This window comes from Grampus griseus (assembly GCF_964374135.1).
Source record: "Grampus griseus genome assembly, chromosome: 19".
In the NCBI taxonomy this organism is placed as follows: Eukaryota; Metazoa; Chordata; class Mammalia; order Artiodactyla; family Delphinidae; genus Grampus; species Grampus griseus.
In genome coordinates, this window is record NC_139013.1 from 54079028 (window position 1) to 54100251 (window position 21224).

The window sequence follows — 21224 nt, forward strand, 5'->3', positions numbered from 1 at the left end:
CTGACCCCCCAGCAGGGGCATGTCACCCCCTTGGCTGGGCTCCCCTTCCCTTCAAAGAGTTGCAGTTACTGCGGGCGTGCAGGGCCCTGGACATGGATGGCACTGTGCTCCCTGCTCTCAAAGCCTAACACAACCCCCGGTTATTTGCAGTATAAACCATGTAACTGTAAATGTCTCCCTTGAGCACTGTAAAGATTGTAGCACCCACGCAAGTCCCTGTTATTGGATTATTCGATGTCCAGTGAGTCACACGTGATTCACTTCATCAGGTACCCGAGACAAGGACCATTCCTCTCTTCACGTGTGATCAGAAACCTAGGTCCCGCCCCAGGGACCCCGGGGGGTGTGTTCCCTGCAAGACTCTTCACCGGAGCCACAGAGCTGCGAAGAAAGCGAACCTGACGCACTGAATGTCGAAAGCCAAGTAAGGGGACGCAGCCCGGCCTGAGAAACTTGATCGTTCAAAACCAGGCTCAGCTGACAAGTTTATTCAACCCCTAAACGTGGGTCCAAAGTGCCTCCTTCTATAAAACGTTAGATGGTGCTAGAAACCGCTTCACACACACACACCTAACCACCAGCAGCGAGCTGCCGACACCCAGCAGCGGAGCACCGGCAGGCTGAGCAGCTCACTTCACCATCACCCGCCACGTCCCCAGGGGCCCATGCGTGGCGGAGCCCTCAGCCGCCTGGAGCCCCTGCTTTCTGGCACAACACTGTGGGCTGGAGGGGATCCCGGCGACACTGACCTTCAGGACGGGGCTCCCAGGACTTCTCAACATGCCCCTGGGAGCAGGAGCTGCAGGAGAAACGACTACCTTGTTGTCCTTCTTCCTCCAACGTGGATTCAAATCGCTTCTGAATGTCTCCCGCAGTCACGAAGGCCTTCGGAAAGCAGGAAGGTCTGCACCCTGGCGACTGTTCTGTTTCCCGTTTCAACCACAAAAGGCACAGCTTATCCAGGACAAAGGGCTCCCTGGAGGTGGGGGGCAGCTTCCCCGGGCCTCAGAAGCCCATGCGGGGCTTCTTGCAGTGTGGCTGCGAGCCGGAGCGGACGGCTGCCCGCTGCCGGGAGGGGGTGGCCCGGACACTGGAGGTCTGGGAGGAAGGCACAGAGGCACCCCCCGGGGCGTCCCCCTGGAGCGGCAGCTCAGCCATGTAGTCCCGGAGGGTCTGCTGCCGCTCCGAGGGGACGGCCCGGGCCCACAGCTCCTGGGTGGACTCCTGGGAGGGCGGGGTCACTGGAGGCTGAGGCCTGGCCGCAGGGAGTGTCCGCTCTGGGCTGGGAGGGGGGCTGGCGGCGTCTGAGAGGTCTAAGCGGCCGCTGAGCGAGGAGAAGGTGTTGGACAGCTGAGTCCGGCGCTTGTGCCGCTTGGGCTGTTTGCCGGGCCCCAGGCTGCTGCCCCGCCGCCTCTCCCACCAGGCCGCCGCCTGGCCCTCCCAGGCTGCCTCCAAACGCTCGCTGAGCTCGTCCTCGGGGCCTGGCTCAGGGGCTGGGGCCCGCTCTTCCGTGGGGAGCAAGCCCAGGTCCCTCAGCTGCAGGAGACGCCCTTTGGCCATGGCCGTGCGGAGACCCTCTGGCGCTTTGCCCTCTGCCTTCTGGGGCTCAAAGCAGCCCAGCAGGCGGCGGTGGGAGAAGGTGGGTGCAGCCCACACGGGGGGAGCCGGGGGCACCTCCAGCAGGGCCTTCAGCCACCGGCTGCAGGAGGCAGTGGCCTGGGGGGTCCAGGAAGCCGTGGGGGCAGGAGAGTCAGGCCCGGGGTCTGCCTGGAGGTGGAGGCCCTGGTGGAAGACGTCTCCAGCCGCCGAAAGTTGGAAGAGCGACAGCAGCGGTGTGTTAGCAGAGGGTGGGATGGCGGCGGCCAGACCTGGAGGTGGAAGGACCGTGACCCTACGGCCTGGTGCCGGTGCGGCTCGTCAAACCCACTCCCCTGCCCCAGCGCACCTATGGCTGGTGCTGTCAGACGTTCCTGCAGCCGCCACTGACTCTTGGGCTCCAGTGGGGGGAAGGCAGAGAGGGAGTCGCTCCTGGAAGGGAGAGACTGGGGGGGCCCTGCCAGCCGGGGTGTGGAGGCCCCCTCTCCTGGAGGAGGGACAGACAGCTGAGGCCCTGCCCAGGCCCGGCCCCGCCCGCCCTCCTGCCCGCCCCCCGCCTGCGCCGCCCCTCACCTGCGATGTGCAGCAGCTGCAGCTCCCCACCCTGGCCTGCCAGGAGCAGCGGCCGCGGGAGGCCTGTGCGGGGCGGGGGCAGCAGCCGGGCCAGCAGGGGCGCGGAGGGGAGGCCGTGGTTCCACTTCAGCAGGGGCACCAAGGGGAGGCGCTCATCCACCAGGTAGAGCGAGAACTGGAGGCCCAGGAAGAAGACAGAGGGGCCGTGACTGAGGAGTGGGAGAGAGGGACGGGACAGGTCCCCCTGGGTGGCCCCCTCCGGGGCCCCATGTGGCTCTCAGGCTAAGTCTCAGCACTCCAGGACCGGCCCTGACCACCTCTGCAGCGTCAGCTGCCCAGCCCCGCACAGGAGGCACCCCCGAGCAGGTGGCACTGTCCCCTGTCCTGATGGCCTTGCTGGGAGAAGGGCTCTCGAGAGAGGCTTTCACCCAGCCTCCCCCAACCTCACCTGACCCTGGCACATACGCCTGAGACACACCCACTAACACCCAGGGTCCTGAGGGGGCAGGGTGGAGCCAGACCTCCTCTCCCCTTCCGGACACGGGGGGACTGTCCAGCTCTGGCCATTGCCCCCACGCCCACGCCCTTCCCCCTTCCCCAGCAGCTGTCCAGGACCGTCTCCAGTGACCGCTGCGATGGTGCAGGACGGAAAGAAGGGGAAGGTGTCGCTCACCTGGGTGCAGATGAGGTGGAGCGTGGGGTGCAGACACTCGGGGCCGCACTCCCCCAGGTACTGGGTGAGCAGGACCCGTTCCCCTTTCTGGCATGACGCTTCTGCCCCTCCACGAAAAAGCAGCAGACCACAGCCCTGCGGGCCCTGGGGGACACGGCCAGGTCAGCCAGCCCACGGTCCGCCATCTCTGGTGCCACCTGCTGCAGCTGGCCCGGGGCTCGCTGGCCCTGCAGCTCATCACGACCTCTCGGGGGAAGCCCCCCCCCCCCCCCCCCCCGCCAAGGACCTGCTCTGTCCCCTCACCTGAGTGTCCACCATCTTCACTCCGGTGCGATCACCCACAGTCAGCACTCGAGGGTGGGCGGTGAAGTCTGCCCAACGCCAGGGAGAGGGGTCCCGGAACACAAGGGTCTCGGGGTCCTTGTAGATTTGCTGCAGCCTTGGGGAGACAGGCCAGCCATGGTGGGGAGACAGGCCAGCCATGGTGGGGAGACCGGCTGATGGGGGGAGGCTGGGGTGACCTGGCCTGGTGTCCAGGACATGGGCCGGGTTCTGCGGGAGCCGTTGGTTGGGGTGGAGGGCTTTTATGGGGAAGGGGCGTTACCCGTCCTGGGGAGTCCACAGACAGATGGCTCCGGAACGGCTGCAGATGGCCAGCTCTCCAGGCAGGTGAGGGCTACAGGGCACACACGTGATGAATGCCGGGCCACGCCCTTCTCCCACGCCCATCTCCACAGAGACCAGCCTCAGTGAGCCCCTCACCTGAGGCTGATCCCTGTGGCCCCCTTCTCGACCTGCAACACCTGGAGAGGGGCCGGCTGCCCCTGCTTACTGACCTTCCACAGGGCACAGTGGTAGTCAGAGCGGACAGCCAGCAGAGCTGAGGGATGGAGAGGGTCAGGGTCAGGGTCAGAGTCAGGCAACAGGTCAGTGAGCGGACGGGGGAGGTGTCTATGGGCCTTACCTTCTCCCTGCACGGTGCGGGTCACCACCTGCCGGACAGGTCCCCGGAGCCGGATATGGCCAGGGTCTCCGAGAACCCGGGGCTCACTGCCTGGGGTCAGGTTGACCTTCTGGAAGTCTGGGCATCTCGCTAAGGATAAGTTCATGCGTTATGGCCATTCAAGGTTCCCAACTTCCCACCTGTCCCTAGAGCATGCACAGCGAGGGAGGATACACAGCCTGTCCAGGGCGCCTCCTGCAGGATAGACCAGCTGCCCAGCCCCGGGCGTCCTGCCGGGCACCCAGGCCAGCGCGCCCCCAGTGCAGGCGTCGTCCAGGAGCAGCTGCTCCCACCGCAGGGCCAGCTCCTCATGCAGCAGCTCCCCCAGGAGGCTCGCCACCGACGTGCTGAGGATCGGGCCCCCAAGGATGGAGAACCGGCGCTGGCGGTGGCTGAGGTAAGCCCAGGGACAGCTGGGGGCGAGAGGAGGAGGGTCAGGCTGTGGGTGATGGGGAAGAGGGCGGGTACCATCCCGAGGGAGGCCAGGTGTAGCAGACGCATTCTCGGTCACCCTAGAACTTCTTCCTCTGGGAAACCAGCCCACCCGATTCCTGTGCTGCAGTCACATGATCCAGGCCCGGCCACAGGGATCGGCTCACGGCGGGCATGACACCCAAGCCAAGGCAAGCCGACCGCACTGTTCCCGGGACTTCTGCTGGTGCCTCAGGAAGGACACTAGCCCTTTCCCTGGAATCATAAACCATCCTGCTGCCGCTTGCAAACAGTCTGTCTAGGAATTAAGCCAAGCAGAGGCAGGAGGATGAGGAAATAAAGAGGCAGAGCCCTGTTAACATCTGAGCACCTGGATGCAGCCGTGCCTGTAGCGCATGAACTTCCATTCTTTTTCCCTTACGTGGCTAGTGCAGCTGGGAGTTCTGTATGGGGCAGCGTGGCTCATGACTGCACGGGGGGTGTGGAAGCAGTTTGATGGAAACCAGCATCCAGGCCCTGGTTCCCTCCATAGCCCCACCACCAGCTAGGCACACTCATCCCATCCTTTCTCACTAGCCACTTGCCCCCAGGGCTGGTGTCCACCGAGGTCCTGGAGTAGCCTCTTCACGCTGACCACTGTCTTCTTCTTAGAGCGGCTCTGTGTGGAAAGGCCTCGTCAAGCTCACATGCCCTAGGGCTTACCCCGACAGGAAGTGGGGAGCCCCCTCTCCTGGCTGGCCAGGGGTTACTCACCCGTGCTCCCTCCAGTTTGAAATTCTCCAGCATCAGCTTCCCCAGGGGTGCAAAGGCTATGTCCCCATGGTCCCACAAGAACCGGCTGAGCTGCAGGAGGAAAGGAGGCCAGGTCACTAGGCACAGCCCCGGCCGCGTGGCACTGTCCGCCGTGGGGCCGCTTACCTGCTCAGTAACGTCCAGCACGGCTTGGGGCTGTCTACGGAACTGGTAACCTCCCCGGAAAAGCAGATCCTGGGCAGTCACACCGGGGTCCCAGGGATCTGAGGGGAGAGTGAGGCTGCGGAAGGGCCCGGAAATGGAACCAGGTGCCCTAGGTGCCTAGAGGTGCCAAGGGCCCTGTAGGGCAGAATTAGCAGGGAGAGGAAAGGCCTCGCGCGGGAGTTGGGGGAGAGGGGCAGCGGGGAGCAGCTTGGGAGGGGGCCCCAAGGCCGAGATTCTTACCGGCACCAGGAGGCAGCAAGGGCAGCGGCCCAGGGGTGTCCGGCTCCCAGAGCAGGCCCTTGGCCACGTGCGGCGCCGTGTTCTGAGGAAACACAACCGTGGCCACGAGAGAACAGTGAGTGTGTGCCGGGCCAGGCGCCGTCACCCACTCTTGTCTTTTATTAACTCATTTAATCCCCCCAAGGCACCGGCCAAACTGGTACTCCCCTGCATCGGCAGCCGGACTCTCAACCACTGCGCCACAGGGAAGCCCCATCGTCACTTTAATGGTGAAGACAATGGAGGCACAGCGAGGCCGTCCCTTGTCCCAGGCAGCAGCCACTAAAGAGAAGGCCTGGGATTTGAACCCAGGCAGTCTGACTTCAGTCTGTGCTCTCGACCTCCAGGCTGCACAGGCTCTCGCAGGCGCCCCTGGCCTTTGAGTCTCACTTACACTCAGGAGACCTTGTGGTCACTTACTTGGGACGCCCACAAGCTGCTCCATCCCACTGCGGGGCTGGCCTGAGACAGCTCAGCTCCACACCTGGGGACGACGTAAGCCCTTCCTTGTCAAGGGAGCCCCTCCCGCCCAATGCCAGCGTCTCTTTTAAATTTCTCGCCCACTTGCCTCTGCCGGGCGTAATCCTGTCTCCAAGTAAGCCTGTCTCCAAGTGGCAGCCAGATGGCTTAGGCTTCCGGGGAAAGAGCTGGCGTCCTTCGTGTCCCAGATCTCCCCTCCCCTCCCCACCTCACCCCTACTGTACGGTTTCGGCACCCTTCTGGTTTCGCTCAGAGCTGTTCTCACTTTGTAATGATTTTATCCATTTGTCTATTCTCACTCAACCTAACTCTGTTCCATGGGGCTGGGAGCGCATCTGACTTACTCATTCTGGATTCCCAGGGCCTGGTAAGGCACCTGGCACATAGTAGGGGCTATTCAGTGAGTATCTGTTGGACAAATAGAGGAAAAAAAGATGGGGGCCAACAGCTCCCGCTCAGTAAACCCTCTGCGGATGGCAGGGCATCCCAGGTCCCCAAAGGACGGGATTCTGGCTCAGCCTGTGTCTTAGCAGATTTGTGCCAATGCCACCCCACTCTGCACTCCTGCCAACTGGTGTGAATGCTAGGATAGGGGGGCCAAGGGACGGCACCCACCCTGCAGCCACCAAGGCTCTCCCTGCCAACCTCACCTCAGAACCCTGGGGCAGGGACTCCGGCAGGGTCAGCGCGTCTCTCCAGCTGCACATGAAGGACACGTCAGGGACATCGCTCAGACCAAGGGGGCCAGTCGTAAACAACGAGGGCGGGAGGGAGCTGGGGAAGTCCATCCTGGAAAACAGGAACCACCCTGGCCTTCCTCGGAGACCTGAACCTGACAGCCACTTCCGGGGTTCCTGGAGGGCGAAGAGCACCCTAAGAGGAGTACAATTTCTCTGGAGAAGCAGATAACAAAGAACAAATGACTATGTCACCTAATGCCTGATAGTAATAAGCGCTACGTTAAAACCAACCAACCAGCCAGGAGGGAGGGGATGGCGGTGGCCGAGGGGTGTGGTCTTAGCATCGTAAGAAGGTGGCGCTCAGCATACCCTGAGCTAATGACAAGGCCGCTGGGAAGAGGGTACAGCAAGTGCAGAAGTTCTGGGGCAGGAAGCGTGTGAGAAACAACTGGGCAGCCATGGACCGAACTAGGAGGTGAGTGACAGGCCGAAGTCAGACAGGTGGCGAGGGGTCCGCTTCCAGCATGCTCTTATGTATTAATTATAATTACACGTTCATAGACTACACACCCCACACTCTATGCTACGCTCCCAAGACAAACTCAAGTTCCCCAAAGCCAGAGACGAGTCTTATCTGTCTGCCTTCCCACTGTCAAGTACAGTAACTTCCAGAAAAAGGAACTGACTGTGTGTTGAATAATAATAAACTTATGTCAAAGGGCTTTGGTCAGTACAAAGTGCTCCAGAAGGATAAACAGCCATCATCCCTCTTTTTTATTACCTGCAAAAATAAGAGCAGTGCTCGCTCACTGAGCGCCAGCACCTGCCAGACACGGCACTACGGGTTGTACTCTTCTGCCCCGATTATGGAGTTCAGGAAACTGAGGCTCGGGAAAGAGCAACTTGCCCGAGGCCAGCAGCCTGATCCCCGCCCTGATTCCAAATCCAAGTTCTGCACCACCACTCTCCCACGCACCAGAAGCAAACACCAGCCTTAGAGTCTCAGAAGCAAAAACTTTTCCCCTCGGAACTGCATCTGCATCGTATCCATTCAGTCTGTAACCTCCGGACATCCATGTACCCTCGGCACCTGGCAAAGTGCCCACCACACAGTACATGCCAGGAAATACTTGCCAACTGAATGAATGTGTGTTTCTTAGGGCATGTGTCAGCCTCATTCTAATTGTGGTTTATAGGTACAGCCTTATTTCTTCTTCGAGACTGCTCTCCAGGGGCAGGAACTGTATCTGATTCATTTCTGAGTTCCTGGCATCTGGCTGTTGCAGCCATTCTCTTCCGCAGCAGGAGAGGACAGTGGCGGGAATGCGTCTTTTCACTGCAGGACCCTTTCACGCTATCTGCCGCTTAAAAGGAACACCATTGCCCTTCCTACCCACCTACAAAATCCTCCTCATCCTTTAGATTTTCAGTCAGGAAGCCTCTCCCAGTTCTCCCAATACTATCCCACAACACCCTGCATCCCTTCTCCAGAGCACACATTGCAATGTGGGATTAGATATTTAAAGGTAAAGCCGTTTAATTCCAAACTGCTCTAAGAGTCCCCATGGGGAAGAGCCTTTATTCCCAGTGCCTTGGTACTTACTACATGGTAACAATCAGTACATTATAACTGAAGGAGCAGGGCTTCCCTGGTGGCGCAGTGGTTAAGGGTCCGCCTGCCAATGCAGGGGACACACATTCGAGCCCTGGTCCGGGAAGATCCCACATGCCATGGAGCAGCTAAGCCCGTGGGCCACAACTACTGAGCCTGTGCTCTAGAGCCCGTGAGCCACAACTACTGAAGCCCGTGCACCACAAGTACTGAAACCCACGCGCCTAGAGCCTGTGCTCCGCAACAGAGAGGCCACCGCAATGAGAAGCCCACGCACTGCAACGAAGAGCAGCCCCCGCTCGCCACAACTAGAGAAAAACCCGTGCGCAGAAACGAAGACCCAACGCAGCCAAAAATTAAATAAATTAAAAATGAAAAAATTTAAATTAAAATTTAAATAAATTTTTTTAAAAAAATTTTAAACAAATGTTACTCATTGTTCTTTTTTTTAATTTTATTTATTTTATTTATTTTTGGCTGCATTGGGTCTTCGTTGCTGCGCGCGGGCTTTCTCTAGTTGTGGCGAGCGGGGGCTACTCTTCGTGGCGGTGCGCGGGCTTCTCATTGCAGTGGCTTCTCTTGTTGCAGAGCACGGGCTCTAGGCGCACGGGATTCAGTAGTTGTGGCACGCGGGCTCTAGAGCGCAGGCTCAGTAGTTGTGGAGCACTGACTTACTTGTTCCACGGCATGTGGGAATCTTCCTGGACCAAGACTTGAACCTGTGTCCCGTGCATTGGCAGGCGGATTCTTAACCACTGCGCCACCAGGAAAGCCCTAAAATTTTTTTTAAAAAACAAAAAAACCCAAAAACTGAAGGAACAAATCCAGGAATGAATGAAGGAGAGGAAAAAGGAGCCAAACAGCCTCAAACAAACGCAGGCAGGCTGAAGGCGCTGGTGGAGCCCACGACCTCAGAGAAGCCCCGAGACAAGACAGCCTCGACTTCCCGCCCTCGCCCTGGGCTCTCTCGGCCCGTTTAGACCGCCAAGGCTGCAGAATCAGTCGGGTCTGCATTCATGCCAGGCCGGGCACGACAAAAAGTGCGCCTGCAATGGGATGGGAGAGGGGATCCGGGCGGCTCTTCCCCTCAGACATCTACTCGCCCACTCCCTCCCTATCCACGTCTTCCCACTCCACCTCCAGGCCCCAGAATTTCAACCCAACAACAATGACAGAGGTCTCGCATCAAACGCCGTGCGCCAGACAGCTGTTGCTACCACGCTTTACATCGGTGGGATGTTCCCTACTCTATGAGCCGGCGGCTGCTAATACCCCACTTTGTAAACCCTGGGCGACTTGTCCCAAAGCCACAAAGCTTGGCGCCCGTGGACTTGAGCAGAGCGACCTGCCTCTCCGTCCCGTCCGGGCGGCGCGCGTACTTACGTGACCCCGGCCGTTCCGTGCTCGTCTGGGAAACGAACCTCCGCGTGACGCTCGCCTGACCCTCGAGCCACGAGGGAGCCCGAGAGTACCAACCTCGCTCCGGCGCCCTCGACAGGACCGCCCCACGACGGCGTTTACCCGTCGCTTGGGCTGGGCCGGAAGTGCTCCCTGAAAGGCAGGAAGTTCCGCCTCCCAGCCTGGCCTCACGGGCGCTCCAGAGCGCCACCTCCCGGGCGGAGGGGGAATGCGAGTGCAGGCGACGCTGTGGGCCGTAGAAATCAAATGCCTTCAAATCCCAATAGTGAAGTCCAGGTTGACGGGCGTGCGAAACTCACCTCTGCTTAACTAACTTCCTACTTTACAGAATTGTTGCATTAATTCACTCAACAAACACTGAACACCTACTATAAGCCAGGCACTTTATTGGTCAGTAGGAATCCTACTGACTGTCTTTATATCCTGTGAAGCAGGCTTTCCAAATAGGAGTACAGGTACTGCTGGGAATGCATGAGGCTTTCCCAGTAGTCAGGCAAATACAGCTTTAGGCACTGGTTCCCAGATTCTAGCATGCATCAGCATCAACTGGAGGGTGTGTTAAAACAGAGTTTCTGGGCTTCCCTGGTGGCGCAGTGGTTGAGAGTCCACCTGCCGATGCAGGGGACACGGGTTCGTGCCCCGGTCCGCGAAGATCTCCTTATGCCGCGGAGCGCCTGGGCCCGTGAGCCATGGCCGCTGAGCCGGCGCGTCCGGAGCACAGGCTCCGCAACGGGAGAGGCCACAACAGTGAGAGGCCTGCTTACCGCAAAAAAACAAACAAACAACAACAATAGAGTTTCTGATTCAGTGAGCCCGGGGTGGGGCCTGATAATTTGTATTCCTGAGTTCCCAGGTGACGCTGATACTGCTTGTCTGGGGGCCAAGCTTTAAGAGCTACTGTGCGATCATAAATATTACCCTTATCCCGCCCAGTAGTTTTCAGACCTGAGCATGCATCAGAATCCCCTGGAGGGCTTGTTATAACCTTTTGCTGGGCCACACCCCCAGCGTTTTCTGGTTCAGTAGGTCTGGGATGTGATCCAGGAATTTGCATTTCTTTTTTTTTTTATTCAACTTTTTTTTCATTTAAATGAATTCCTCTTAGAATTTAGTCCCAGAAAAAAACTTTCTTCTTACAAACTTTTTGCTACTTCTTTTTTTTTTTAAGAATTCCACATATTACTTATTTTAAATTTAATTCCATTTTTTTTTAATTGGAGTAAAATTGCTTTACAATGTTGTGTTAGTTTCTTCTGTACAATGAAGTGAATCAGCTGTCTGTGTACCTATATCCTCTCCCTCTTGGACCTCCCTCCCACCCCCACCCCCAACCCACCCATCTAAGTCGTCACAGAGCACCGACCTGCACTCCCTGTGCTATACAGCAGGTTCCCACTAGCTAGCTATTTTACACATGGTAGTGTATTTATGTCAAACCTAATCTCCCAATTCGTCCCACCCTCCCCTTCCCCCCCAAAATTTGCATTTCTAATGAGTTTCCAGTGATGCTGATGCTGCTGGTCTGGGCACTACACTTTGAGAAACATTACTTTCAAGAGTCAATTTCCAAATTCTTGGCTTCCGTCTATATAGATTTTATCTGGGAGGTGCTTGGCTTCGGAAGCTTCGAGCTTTTTTCTCCTCCGTGGAGTGTTGCCTGAGATGAGCGCAGAACAAGGGGGCTATTCCAAAAAGCAGAGTCCCTGCAGGAGAAAGTTCACATAAGACTAAGAAAAGCAGGCTCAGTAAGAAGTAGTGATGGAAGGGTTCAGGAGAGAGTCTGTTTATATATTATATTTTTTCAATTCTTTATTATTTTTATTATTGTTATTATTATTTTTGGCTGCAGCATGCGGGATCTCAGTTCCCCAACCAGGGATCGAACCCATGACCCCTGTAGTGGAAGCAGAGTCTTCACAACTGGACCGCCGGGGAAGTCCCAGGGGCTCACCGTGTTATGTTCGTTCATCTGAGTCCTGGTTACATGGCTCTGTGCCGTGTGTGAAAATTCATTGAATGATCCGTGCACTTTTCTGCGTGTATGTTATACTTCAGGAAAGAATCTTTTTTAAAAAGAAAAGGAAAAAGGAAGAAAACTGCTGGCTGTGACACTTGATATTACTGAGACTTCAACCTCTAGGTCAGCCTTCTACCTTAGAAATAGAGTCCAGAAGTCCCTCTACGAGGGCAGGGATTCTTCCGTCTGTGTTGGTCCCTGACATATCCCAAATAGCCAGAAGATGCTTCATGCATATTTGAATCAACGGAAGAGGGCATGAATGAGATGGCTCTTCTGAGAAAGTATCAACACATTTACTTCAATTGAAAAAGCTAAGTCAGACTATTTCTGATGAGAAGTAATTCCATTTTAGCTGAGTGCTTTGTCTATGAGAGTAAGCTTTGACGATTAAATCATTTGGAGGGTGTTTTTCCTAAATGGAATAAGCTAAGTCTGCATCTCCGTGGTTTTGGTGAAAACATATTGGAAAGATGATTACAATATACAATAAACTAGAAATTGCACCTTTCGTAACTCCGTGTGACTAAATAATTGGGGGATACATAGTCTTTCAAAATTATTTTAGGGGTATATATGCCAAAAATATTGAAGGCCTTTTATACTAGTTTCCTATTGCTGTTGTAACAAATTACCACAAACTTAGTGGCTTTAGACAACAAAACATCATACAGTTCTGGAGGTCAGAAGCCTGAAATGGGTCTCACTGGGCTAAAATCAGGGTGTCAGTAGGGCTGTGTTCCTTTCCGAAGGCTGTAGGGAGACTTATCTTTTTTTTTTTTTTTCGCCTTTTTCAGCTCTGAAAGCTGCCTACACACCTGGGCTCACGGCCCCCTTCCATCTTCAAAGGCAGCAATGACCAGTTGAATCTTTCTCACAGGCCATCTCTGATTTTGACTCTTCGTTCTCTTTCTGGTTTAAGGACCCTTGTGATTACATTGGGCCCACCCAGCTAATCTCCCTCTCTTAAACTCAGCTGATTAGAAGCCTTAATTCCATGTGCAATCGTAATTTCCCCTTGCCATATGATGTAACAGAGTCATAGGCTGAGGCGATCATGATGTGGACATCTTGGGGTACCATTATTTTGCCTACCACATCACTATTCACATCATCCATCCAGCTTCTGCTCGGGGAGGCCAATTCCATTTCCTCCTTCCTTCTTCCCTTTCTATAAACAAGCTGTTAGATTTCCTCCTGTTACTGATATATACTTAACATGCAGTAAAGTGTACAAGTCTTAAGTGTACACTCATCAAGTTCTTACATACATATAAACCCACATAACTACCACCCAGATCAAGAGAGAGAACATTTCCATCACTGCAGAAAATTCCCTGGTGCCTCTTGCCAGTCAATACCTCCTTGAAGAAGTTACCACGATTCTGACTCATCACCACAGATGAATTTTGGCAGCTCCAGAACTTTATATAAATAGCATCATGTGGAAGATAGTCTTTTTAGTCTGGCTTCTTTCACTCAACACGCATATGTGATTGTTAGCACAAAGTTAGCTTGTTTATTTTTTTTAAAAATTATTACTGAGTAATAGTCCATTGTCTGAATATATCAGCATTTGTTTGTGTGGTTTCCTGCTGGTGACGTTTCTGGGTTTGGTGGCTCTGGTGAAGTCTTTGTGGATCTGTGTAGTCCTCATTCCACTACTGAACACCTGCTATGCTGTTCCTCTACTAGGTATAATTCTGCTCTCTGGGCTACACACGAAAGAAAAACCATAATTCCTGATGCCAATCCTTGAAACGTTTGGGAGTTTGCATCTATGCCGCTCCCCGCAGCTGCTCTTCCCGAGTCAAATGTTACTGGTTCTACCAACTGCTCCTCCTATGCCTCTGTATCCACACTGCCCCAATCCTGGCTAGTGTTCTCAGACCCAAAGGTAGCAATCAGCAGCCGCGGCAACAGTGACAAAGCTTACAGACGGTAAACTGAATCATTGGTCACGTTTTCCCATTCACTGTCTCGAAGACTGTTAAAATTTCCAACCCCTTCGAGTAACTGCGTTGCATCGTAGCAGGCCATATGTAAATTGTCTTCATCCCTAACTTCATTTTATTTTTGTTTTATCTCCTTCATCCCTAGTCCCTCATCTTAAAGCACTGCTGTCTTGCGATATTTTCAGGAACCAACCCAAAATCCCTTCTGGAAAAAAAAAAAAAAAATCGGGGGGTGGATGGGTGGACAGGGTACCAGATGAGTAATTTTAGCTAGAGCACACATCGAGCATTTACAGTTGGTTTCAGGAAGGCCTACGGTGAACAGTTTTTAAATGTAGGTCCTAAAGATTCTGTGGGGCTGCTGCAATTGAAAACACCTTCATTTATCAAAAGAGGCCTGACTTTCCACCTCCCCCCGCCCCTCCGCCCCCGCCAGGTTCAATCAAGCAGCTGGGGGCAGGCTGGCATGATATGGCGTGATCTGGGAGGCATCCTAGGATGGGAGCAGGGGTGAGGTGCTGGACTTGTGTCCCCAGACCCCTCCCCTGGTCTTTGCCTCCCCAATACCAGGCAAGGGCGGAGAAGAAGCTAATGGGAGTGCCCAGTGCCCCATCCCCACCTCACACCTGAAGCCCCGCCCCCCGGATGTAGGATGTTGGTCAGGTGGCCACTCAGTCCACATCCAACGGTTTGGGAGACTGGCCTTTCCATTGGCTGGGCACACTGTCGGCCACAGCTTTATGGGCTCTCATTGGCTAGGAGAGAGGTAGGAGGCGGAGCTCTCCATGCGCTGTTTGTCGTGTCACGTGCTCCCCATGCGCGAGCTCGCTTTCACGTGTAAAAGGGCCCGGGTGGCGTGAGAACGTGCCCACTGTCCTCTCGGGTCCTCGCGTCCGACCATGGCTTCACAGGCCAGCGCAGCCCTGGGCGCGAACGCCGGTGCCCGCAGGAAGACCCGCCTGGCGGCGTCATTGCAGATCAGCCCTGGGCCCAGCCCCAGGAGGCCTTCGGCCAACCTGGGCCAAGACCCCTGGGAGATCGTGCCCGCTCCCAACTCAGACGACGCCGAGCGGGGCGGGCAGCTCCAGGCCTCGGCGACGGGGCATGGTGGGCCTGGGGTGGGGGCCCGTGTCTGGGAACTGGGGGCAGCCAGGGCACAGGAAGACTCGAGGGGAAGGATGCGGAGGTCCCACAGGGTCTCCTTTCCGTCCGCCGGGCCCGCCGGAGAGTTCCCGACGGCGGCCAGACAGCTGGGCCTACAGATCAAAGACCCGCCACCGGGCCAGGCCGTGGCCTTGCTTACTCAGTGCGCGGCCACTCTGGGAGTCTCCCTGATCTTCCGAGAGAACCAAACAGCAGGTGAGGCCCAGGGGGCTGGGACGGCCGCGTGCCCTGGGCCGACCCCAGATGAAGGGAGGAGGACTGTGAGTTGGGCCTGAGCCTGGGGCCCGAGGGTAGGCCCTGCTGTGAGCAGCGCGGTGCCAGGAGCACCAGGTACATCAGATTTCTAACTGGCAGGTCATGGCCACATCTGAAGCTTGGGTTGCTTAAAGGACCTGCCTCAAGCTACCCCAGCCTTTCAGCAGGCTTTTCTGAGGGCCAGTTACATACAGTTAGAGTTGCCATGCCAGCACTGGAGAGGAGATACCTGAGCGAGGGCCAGCCCCAAAGTCAAAGACATTATCAAACACAGCGTGATGATGGCAGCACCGCAAAGAGATGTAATCATTACAGTCCTCCCCCTGCCCTCCCCAAGAGCAATACACCAGGTCCTAAATTCAGGTTCCCAACTTTAAGCCAGGACATTCCCTGCTTCTCATGAGGCAGCAAGAGAATCATCGCTTAAGCTTTTGGGAGCATTTGTAAAACCTCCTAGGAGAACCCCAATGGAACAGCTCAAAAAGAGATAATGTGTTCAAAATCTACCCGGGATTTGTTTTCATCAGGTATGGCAAGACAGCAGACGTGAGAATGATTGCCATGAAGGAAAAAGGAAATACAGATCCCTAGAAACAGGAGACACAGCTTGCCATGCCGGACCATGTGGGAAAGGATGGGGGTGGTCCGGAGGTAGAGGAGAGGGCAGAGCCCAACCCCACAGCCTTTATGGGGTTTTCTTGGGACAGAACGGTTGAGGCAGGGTAGGGACGCAGAGGAAGTTTAGGATTGAGGCAGGCAAGACAGTAAGTTTAGGGGTTAGGGGTTGGTTCCTAGTTGTCTAGTACCTGGTCTGGGGGGGGTGTGATTTAGGGTGTGGGGAGTGTTGGCTTGTGTGAGAGTTTGATGGTTGGGGCGCGAGCTCTGGATTGGTTGGTTTCTATATGAAAGGGCGTGCTTGCAGGGGACTCATCTGCTATGTCCAGGAATTAGCTAGCCCTGGGAGGGTCAGTCTCTCCAGGATCAAATCCCCAAATGCCAGAGCATCGGGAATACAGAAGTAAGGACATCGGTTCAACAGCAGTGATGCTAGCTAACGTTCACGAGTTCTGGAGATGGGCCAGGTGTTGTTTGAAGGCCTTCAGACAGTAACTCCTGGAGTCCTCACAAGTATTCCTCGAGGGAGCACAATACCGTTACCACCACTTTACCCATGGGGAGACTGAGGCCAGAGGGGCTGTAGCCCAGAGGGGGCACTCTGCATTCAGAGCCTGTGCTGAACCACTGGGTAATATCGGCCCCTCCCTTCTGCCTAAGGTCCCCCTTTCCACCGTTTACATGCATAGGCATATTTTCAGTCATTTTTATTTTTTATTTTGGTAAAATTTCAAAGACTAGTATAAAAGAGTTCCCATAAACTCTTCATCCAGTTTCTGCAGTTCACACTTGCCACACTTACTTTGTGTATGTCTCTCTCCCTCCCTCCCTTCTATATATTTATATATGACTATCCACATTAATTTGTCGTGCTCAATCTGAACACTGATTTACTGCTCCTTAAACACTGCAGTATGTATTTCCTAAGAACAAGGACATCGTCTTATATAATGGCAGTCCAGTGATCGAATTCTGGAAGTTGGACATTGATATGATCCTATTAGCTAATTACCATTCACATTCAATTTTTGCCACTGGTCACAATAAGGGCCATTTTTTCCCAACCCAGCAGGACCTATCACATTAGCTCTTACACCTCTTTAATCTCCTTTCATCTGAAACAATTCCTCGGAGTGTCTCTGGCTTCAGGACATTGATGTTTTTGCAAAGTAAGGGCAGGTTGTTCTGTAGAAATTCCGTTCACTTGGGTCTGTTTCCGCAGGATTGGGTTCAGGTGATGCATACCCGGCAGGAGCGCCCGTAGGAACCTCGTGGCCCTGGCTGTGCATCCCACCAGCAGACCTGAGACCTGTTTGTCCTACCCCTGGGATGTCAGCTGGGAGGGCCTCACTAGGGTGGCGTCTGCCAGGTGTCTTCACTTCCCCCTGGGTGCGTCATCAGTCATCCGAGGGGGGCATCTCCAGATGGCGTGACTATCCTGTTCCCCAGAACACCATCACCTCGTGGCTCTAGCAGCCTTTGATGATTGTTGCCAGATTTAATTGTCACCCCGTTGGCTGCCGTGGATTCCTGATGCTAGCCTTCCTTCTGCATCTACTAGTTGGCATTTTTTTTTTTTTTTTTTTTTGCGGTATGCGGGCTTCTCACTGTTGTGGCCTCTCCCGCTGCAGAGCACAGGCTCCAGGCGCGCAGGCCCAGCGGCCATGGCTCACGGGCCCAGCCGCTCCGCGGCATGTGGGATCCTCCCGGACTGGGGCACGAACCCATGTCCTCCGCATCGGCAGGCGGACTCTCAACCACTGCGCCACCAGGGAAGCCCCTAGTTGGCATTTTTGATGCCCTTTTAAAGTAGGTGAATCTCTGTGCTAGGGAGGGGCACTGAAATGTGGGTTCTCTTCTAAAAGGGAGCCCTTTGGGCAACCAGTTTAGCAGCAGGTACCAGCAAATACCACGAACGGAACTAAATTTATGCCCTTTGACTAAGTGATCCCAGTTCTAGGATTTTTCATCTGTCTCTGTTGTGTCATAAGTAACACCTGAAGTGGTAGGGTTTGGAAGATGACCCTTTCAAATGTAGAAAAGAAATAGAGCTGTGTGTTTGGGGGAAGACAGGGGACCTTCATCCTGGGAACAGTGCAGCCCTGGATGTGGGTCCTGGCACCACCTGGGCACGCTACCTGCCCCTTGTGTGCCCCCTCTGTAAAGTGGGGTCATAGGGCGCTGTTTCAGAGGGCCTAGTGAGGATTCTGAGTGGGCATGGCCTGGGTGGAGGTCCGCAGGCCTGTCACCTTGTCATTCTTGTCCTGCTCACTGGCAGGTGTCATGGCCCTCTTAGAAGGGGCCCATGATGCGGACAAGGTGCGTGGTGCTACTTCTCAGCCCCTCCTTCCCCAGACCCCTGCTTGCCCTTCTCCATGTCCGTGGAGCTGGATGGGGTGGTCTGCCCTGCGGGCACCGCCTACAGTAGGGCAGAGGCCGAGCAGCAGGCAGCGCTGGCTGCCCTCCACTACATCCAGCATCGGCTGGAGAGCCCAGGTACCGGGGGAGGGGACCCAGGGCCCTGAGCCCCGGCGGGGGGCAGATGCACGTGTGTGGGGAGGGGGGAGTCGCTGCGGAGACCATCTGGGCATCAGGACCCGGCCCGCAGGGAGCTGACCTGGCCCTAACGTCCTTTGAAGGATGTTAGCAGTTCCTGAGGACAGGGACTGCTGGGGGCAGCCCAGGAACTTTGGGCTTCTGGAGGATGAGCCCCCCCACACACACACACACTGCTTGCCAGTGGGACTTCTGGGATTCCTGAAGGACACAGGACAGGAGGGCAGACCCCAGCACCTACGGCAGCCCGCCCCTTGTCTGTCTTCCAGAGACCCCAAAGACCCCCAGCTGGCCTCCACTCGCCCCCCTGAGCATTGGTAGGTGGGCCCCCATTGACCTGACCCCTGGCACGGGAGGGGCGTGGCCTGTGGGCCCCCCACCGCCGCCCTCTCCCTCACCCGCAGAGAACATCCTGACCCACGAGCAGCGCTGCGCGGCCGTGGTCAGCGCCGGCTTTGACCGCCTGGTGGACGCGAGCTCGCAGTACTGGGCCTGCAAGGGGACTGTGGCCGCAGTCATCCTGGAGAGAGGTAGGGCTGGCCCTGCCCCTCACCTCGGAAGGGCTCTGGGCCTCTTGCCTCAGTCTAGTCATCTCTGCCCCCTTCCCCGCAGAGGTCCCGGGCGCCCAGGGCCACGCCAAGGAGATCTACCAGCTGGTGGCGCTGGGCACCGGCAGTGGCAGCTGTGCCGGGTGGCTGGACTTCTCGGGCCGACAGCTCCACGACTGCCACGGGCTGGTGGTGGCCCGCCGGGCCCTGCTGAGGTGAGGGGTCGGGGGGACCCTCTGCGGCCGCTCCAGGTGGGCTGGGCCGCCCCAGCTGCTGCTCCCTCCGCCCCCAGGTTCCTGTTTCGGCAGCTCTTGCTGGCCACGCAGGGGGGCCCCAAGGGCAAGGAGCAGTCTGTGGTGGTCCCCCAGCCGGGGTCCGGGCCCCCCTTCGCCCTCAAGCCCCGGATCTTCCTGCACCTGTACGTCAGCAACACCCCCAAGGGAGCTGCCCACGACATCTAGTATGTGGCGCGCCCGGGCAGGGCCGTGTGGGCGGGGGTGGGGAGAGCGGCCCTGAGCCCCGCGTCCTCCTCCCGCACAGCTGCCACCTCCGCCTGCAGGCCCACATCCAGGGGCGGCTGATGCCCGTGTGCTACGTGGCCCCTGCGCTCCGCGACACCCACGTGGGCTGCCTCTCAGCCAGCGACAAGTTGGCACGCTGGGCCGTGCTGGGGCTGGGCGGTGCACTGCTGGCCCACTTCCTGCCCCCCGTCTATGCCAGCAGCCTGGTCCTGGGTGAGGCCCGAGGGCGGGAGGGCTGAGGCGGGCTGGGGCGGGCTGGGGGGTGGGGTGGGGGGGTGCGGGTGCGGGGGAGCGTGGCGGAGACTCAGGTCTCGTCCTGGGCCTTCTGTCCCCCCAGCCGACCCCTGCCAGAACACCCCGGCCCTGGGCAGGGCCATCCACGCCCGGCCTGACCTCGACGGCGCCTTGGGGCCATGCCTGCCGCCCCCCTACACCCGGACCATGCTGCACCTGTTTGCGGGGCCCTCGGTGGCCCCCTCCGACCTCCCCTCCAACACGTGCCAGGGCCTGAGCCTCAACTGGAGCCTGGGGGACCCTGACGTCGAGGTGGTGGATGTGGCCACCGGGCGTGTGAAGGCCGAGTGAGCGGGGCCCGGGCGGGGGGGCAGCGGGACGGGCGCCTGGTGGTGGGGGTCCCCGGCCCCCTGCCCGTGGGGAAAGAGATCGCATCTAGCTGCCAGCCTCTTACCGGTAATGTGACCCACCCCGTGACCCACCCCCCGGATTGTCACGGCGTGGGTGGTGTGCGGGGCATGGAGTGGGCCTGTTAGTTTTGTCCTCCCTTGCCCTCCCCCGACGTTCGGTCCCTTTCTCTCCATCCCCAGCGCTGCCCTGGGGCCTCCATCCCGCCTCTGCAAGGCTGCCTTTCTCTGGGCCTTCCGCCAGGCTGCCCGTGCTCTCGGGAAGTCCCACCTCCTGGCCTTGAAGACCTATGAGGCAGCCAAGGTCAGCTGCTTCCCTGCCCGCAGCCCCCTTTCTCCTGCACCCCCAGCAGGCACCCTCTCTCCACCGTCTCATCTCCTGCCCTAGGCTGGGCCCTACCAGGAGGCTCGCCAGCAGCTGTCTCTCCTCCTGGACCAGCAGGGCCTGGGGGCCTGGCCCTCGAAACCACTGGTGGGCAAGTTCAGAAACTGAAACAGACGTCCGGCCCGAGGTCCCTGGGCCCAGGCGGAGCTTGCTGGAGGAGGGCCGTTTCTGGGCGGGGGCACGGGGCGGGGGAGGGTGGCGCACGGGGACACAGGGTGAAGCTGGGGGTGGAGGGAGGGCCTGGAGTGCTGGAGAGGTGGGGCGGCTGCATATTCGGGGCTTGCATAAAGAAGCTGTTTCTGGTAGTTCTGTGTGTTGTTGGCTTTCTGGCGGGGAAGAGGGGAGTCGTAGCCCCTCGGTTTGTGAAGGGAGAAGCCCCCGTGGTGGCCGGGGCTCGGCTGGAGCCTCCTCACAGAATCACTGCGTCGTCGCCCAGCCTTCGCGCCTGGGGGCGGCAATGTGGTGTCTCGGGCGGCGGGTGTGGGAGCCTGTCCTCCCTGGTCTCCTTCCTTTCCCAGGACTCGCCCGGCAGGGTTGGGGGAGAAGGGTGGCACCTGGCCAGAGGAGGCAGCCACGAGGCCCGTAGAGCCAGCTGGGTCCGGCCAGCCGCTGCCGGGAAGAGTGGCTTTGGGAGAAGAGGCGGCCCCAGGCAGGCGGCAGCCCCAGTTCCTGCCCTCTGCGTCCTCTGGGTTCCCGCGAGTGGGTGGGGCAGCGCTGGGCGCCAGCAGGAGGCTCACGCAGAGCTGAGCCCAGGCTTTCTCCGGCCGCCCCAGCTGTCACACTGGCTGAGGCTGTGACCGGCCCGAGCCCCTGTGCCCGCTGGATGGGGGCTGCCTAGCCTGCCTCTCAGGCCAGGTGGGCGG

The 21224-nt window shown here is 57.5% G+C and overlaps 2 protein-coding genes across 2 annotated transcripts; one reads left to right on the forward strand and one right to left on the reverse strand.

The window, feature by feature from the left end:
- Positions 1 to 480: 480 nt before the first annotated feature.
- TAF1C (TATA-box binding protein associated factor, RNA polymerase I subunit C) lies at positions 481 to 9815 on the reverse strand. The gene is made up of 16 exons (XM_082676963.1): positions 9669 to 9815; positions 8961 to 9059; positions 6644 to 6866; positions 5475 to 5556; positions 5196 to 5293; positions 5031 to 5120; positions 4862 to 4935; positions 4020 to 4258; positions 3807 to 3923; positions 3605 to 3722; positions 3447 to 3518; positions 3146 to 3281; positions 2843 to 2986; positions 2170 to 2344; positions 1946 to 2083; positions 481 to 1868 (listed from the first exon to the last, which is right to left on the reverse strand). The coding sequence occupies exons 2-16, from the start codon at positions 9017 to 9019 to the stop codon at positions 1006 to 1008; spliced, it is 2628 nt and encodes an 875-aa protein (XP_082533089.1). The 5' UTR covers positions 9020 to 9059; positions 9669 to 9815; the 3' UTR covers positions 481 to 1005.
- A 4760-nt stretch (positions 9816 to 14575) lies between these two features.
- ADAD2 (adenosine deaminase domain containing 2) lies at positions 14576 to 20469 on the forward strand (the record flags this gene model as incomplete). Its single annotated transcript, XM_082677070.1, is given in 10 exon segments — positions 14576 to 15035; positions 18066 to 18206; positions 18536 to 18583; positions 18671 to 18796; positions 18879 to 19029; positions 19107 to 19272; positions 19275 to 19548; positions 19673 to 19916; positions 20160 to 20280; positions 20365 to 20469. Coding segments are annotated over 10 exon segments (1836 nt in total).
- Positions 20470 to 21224: the final 755 nt, after the last annotated feature.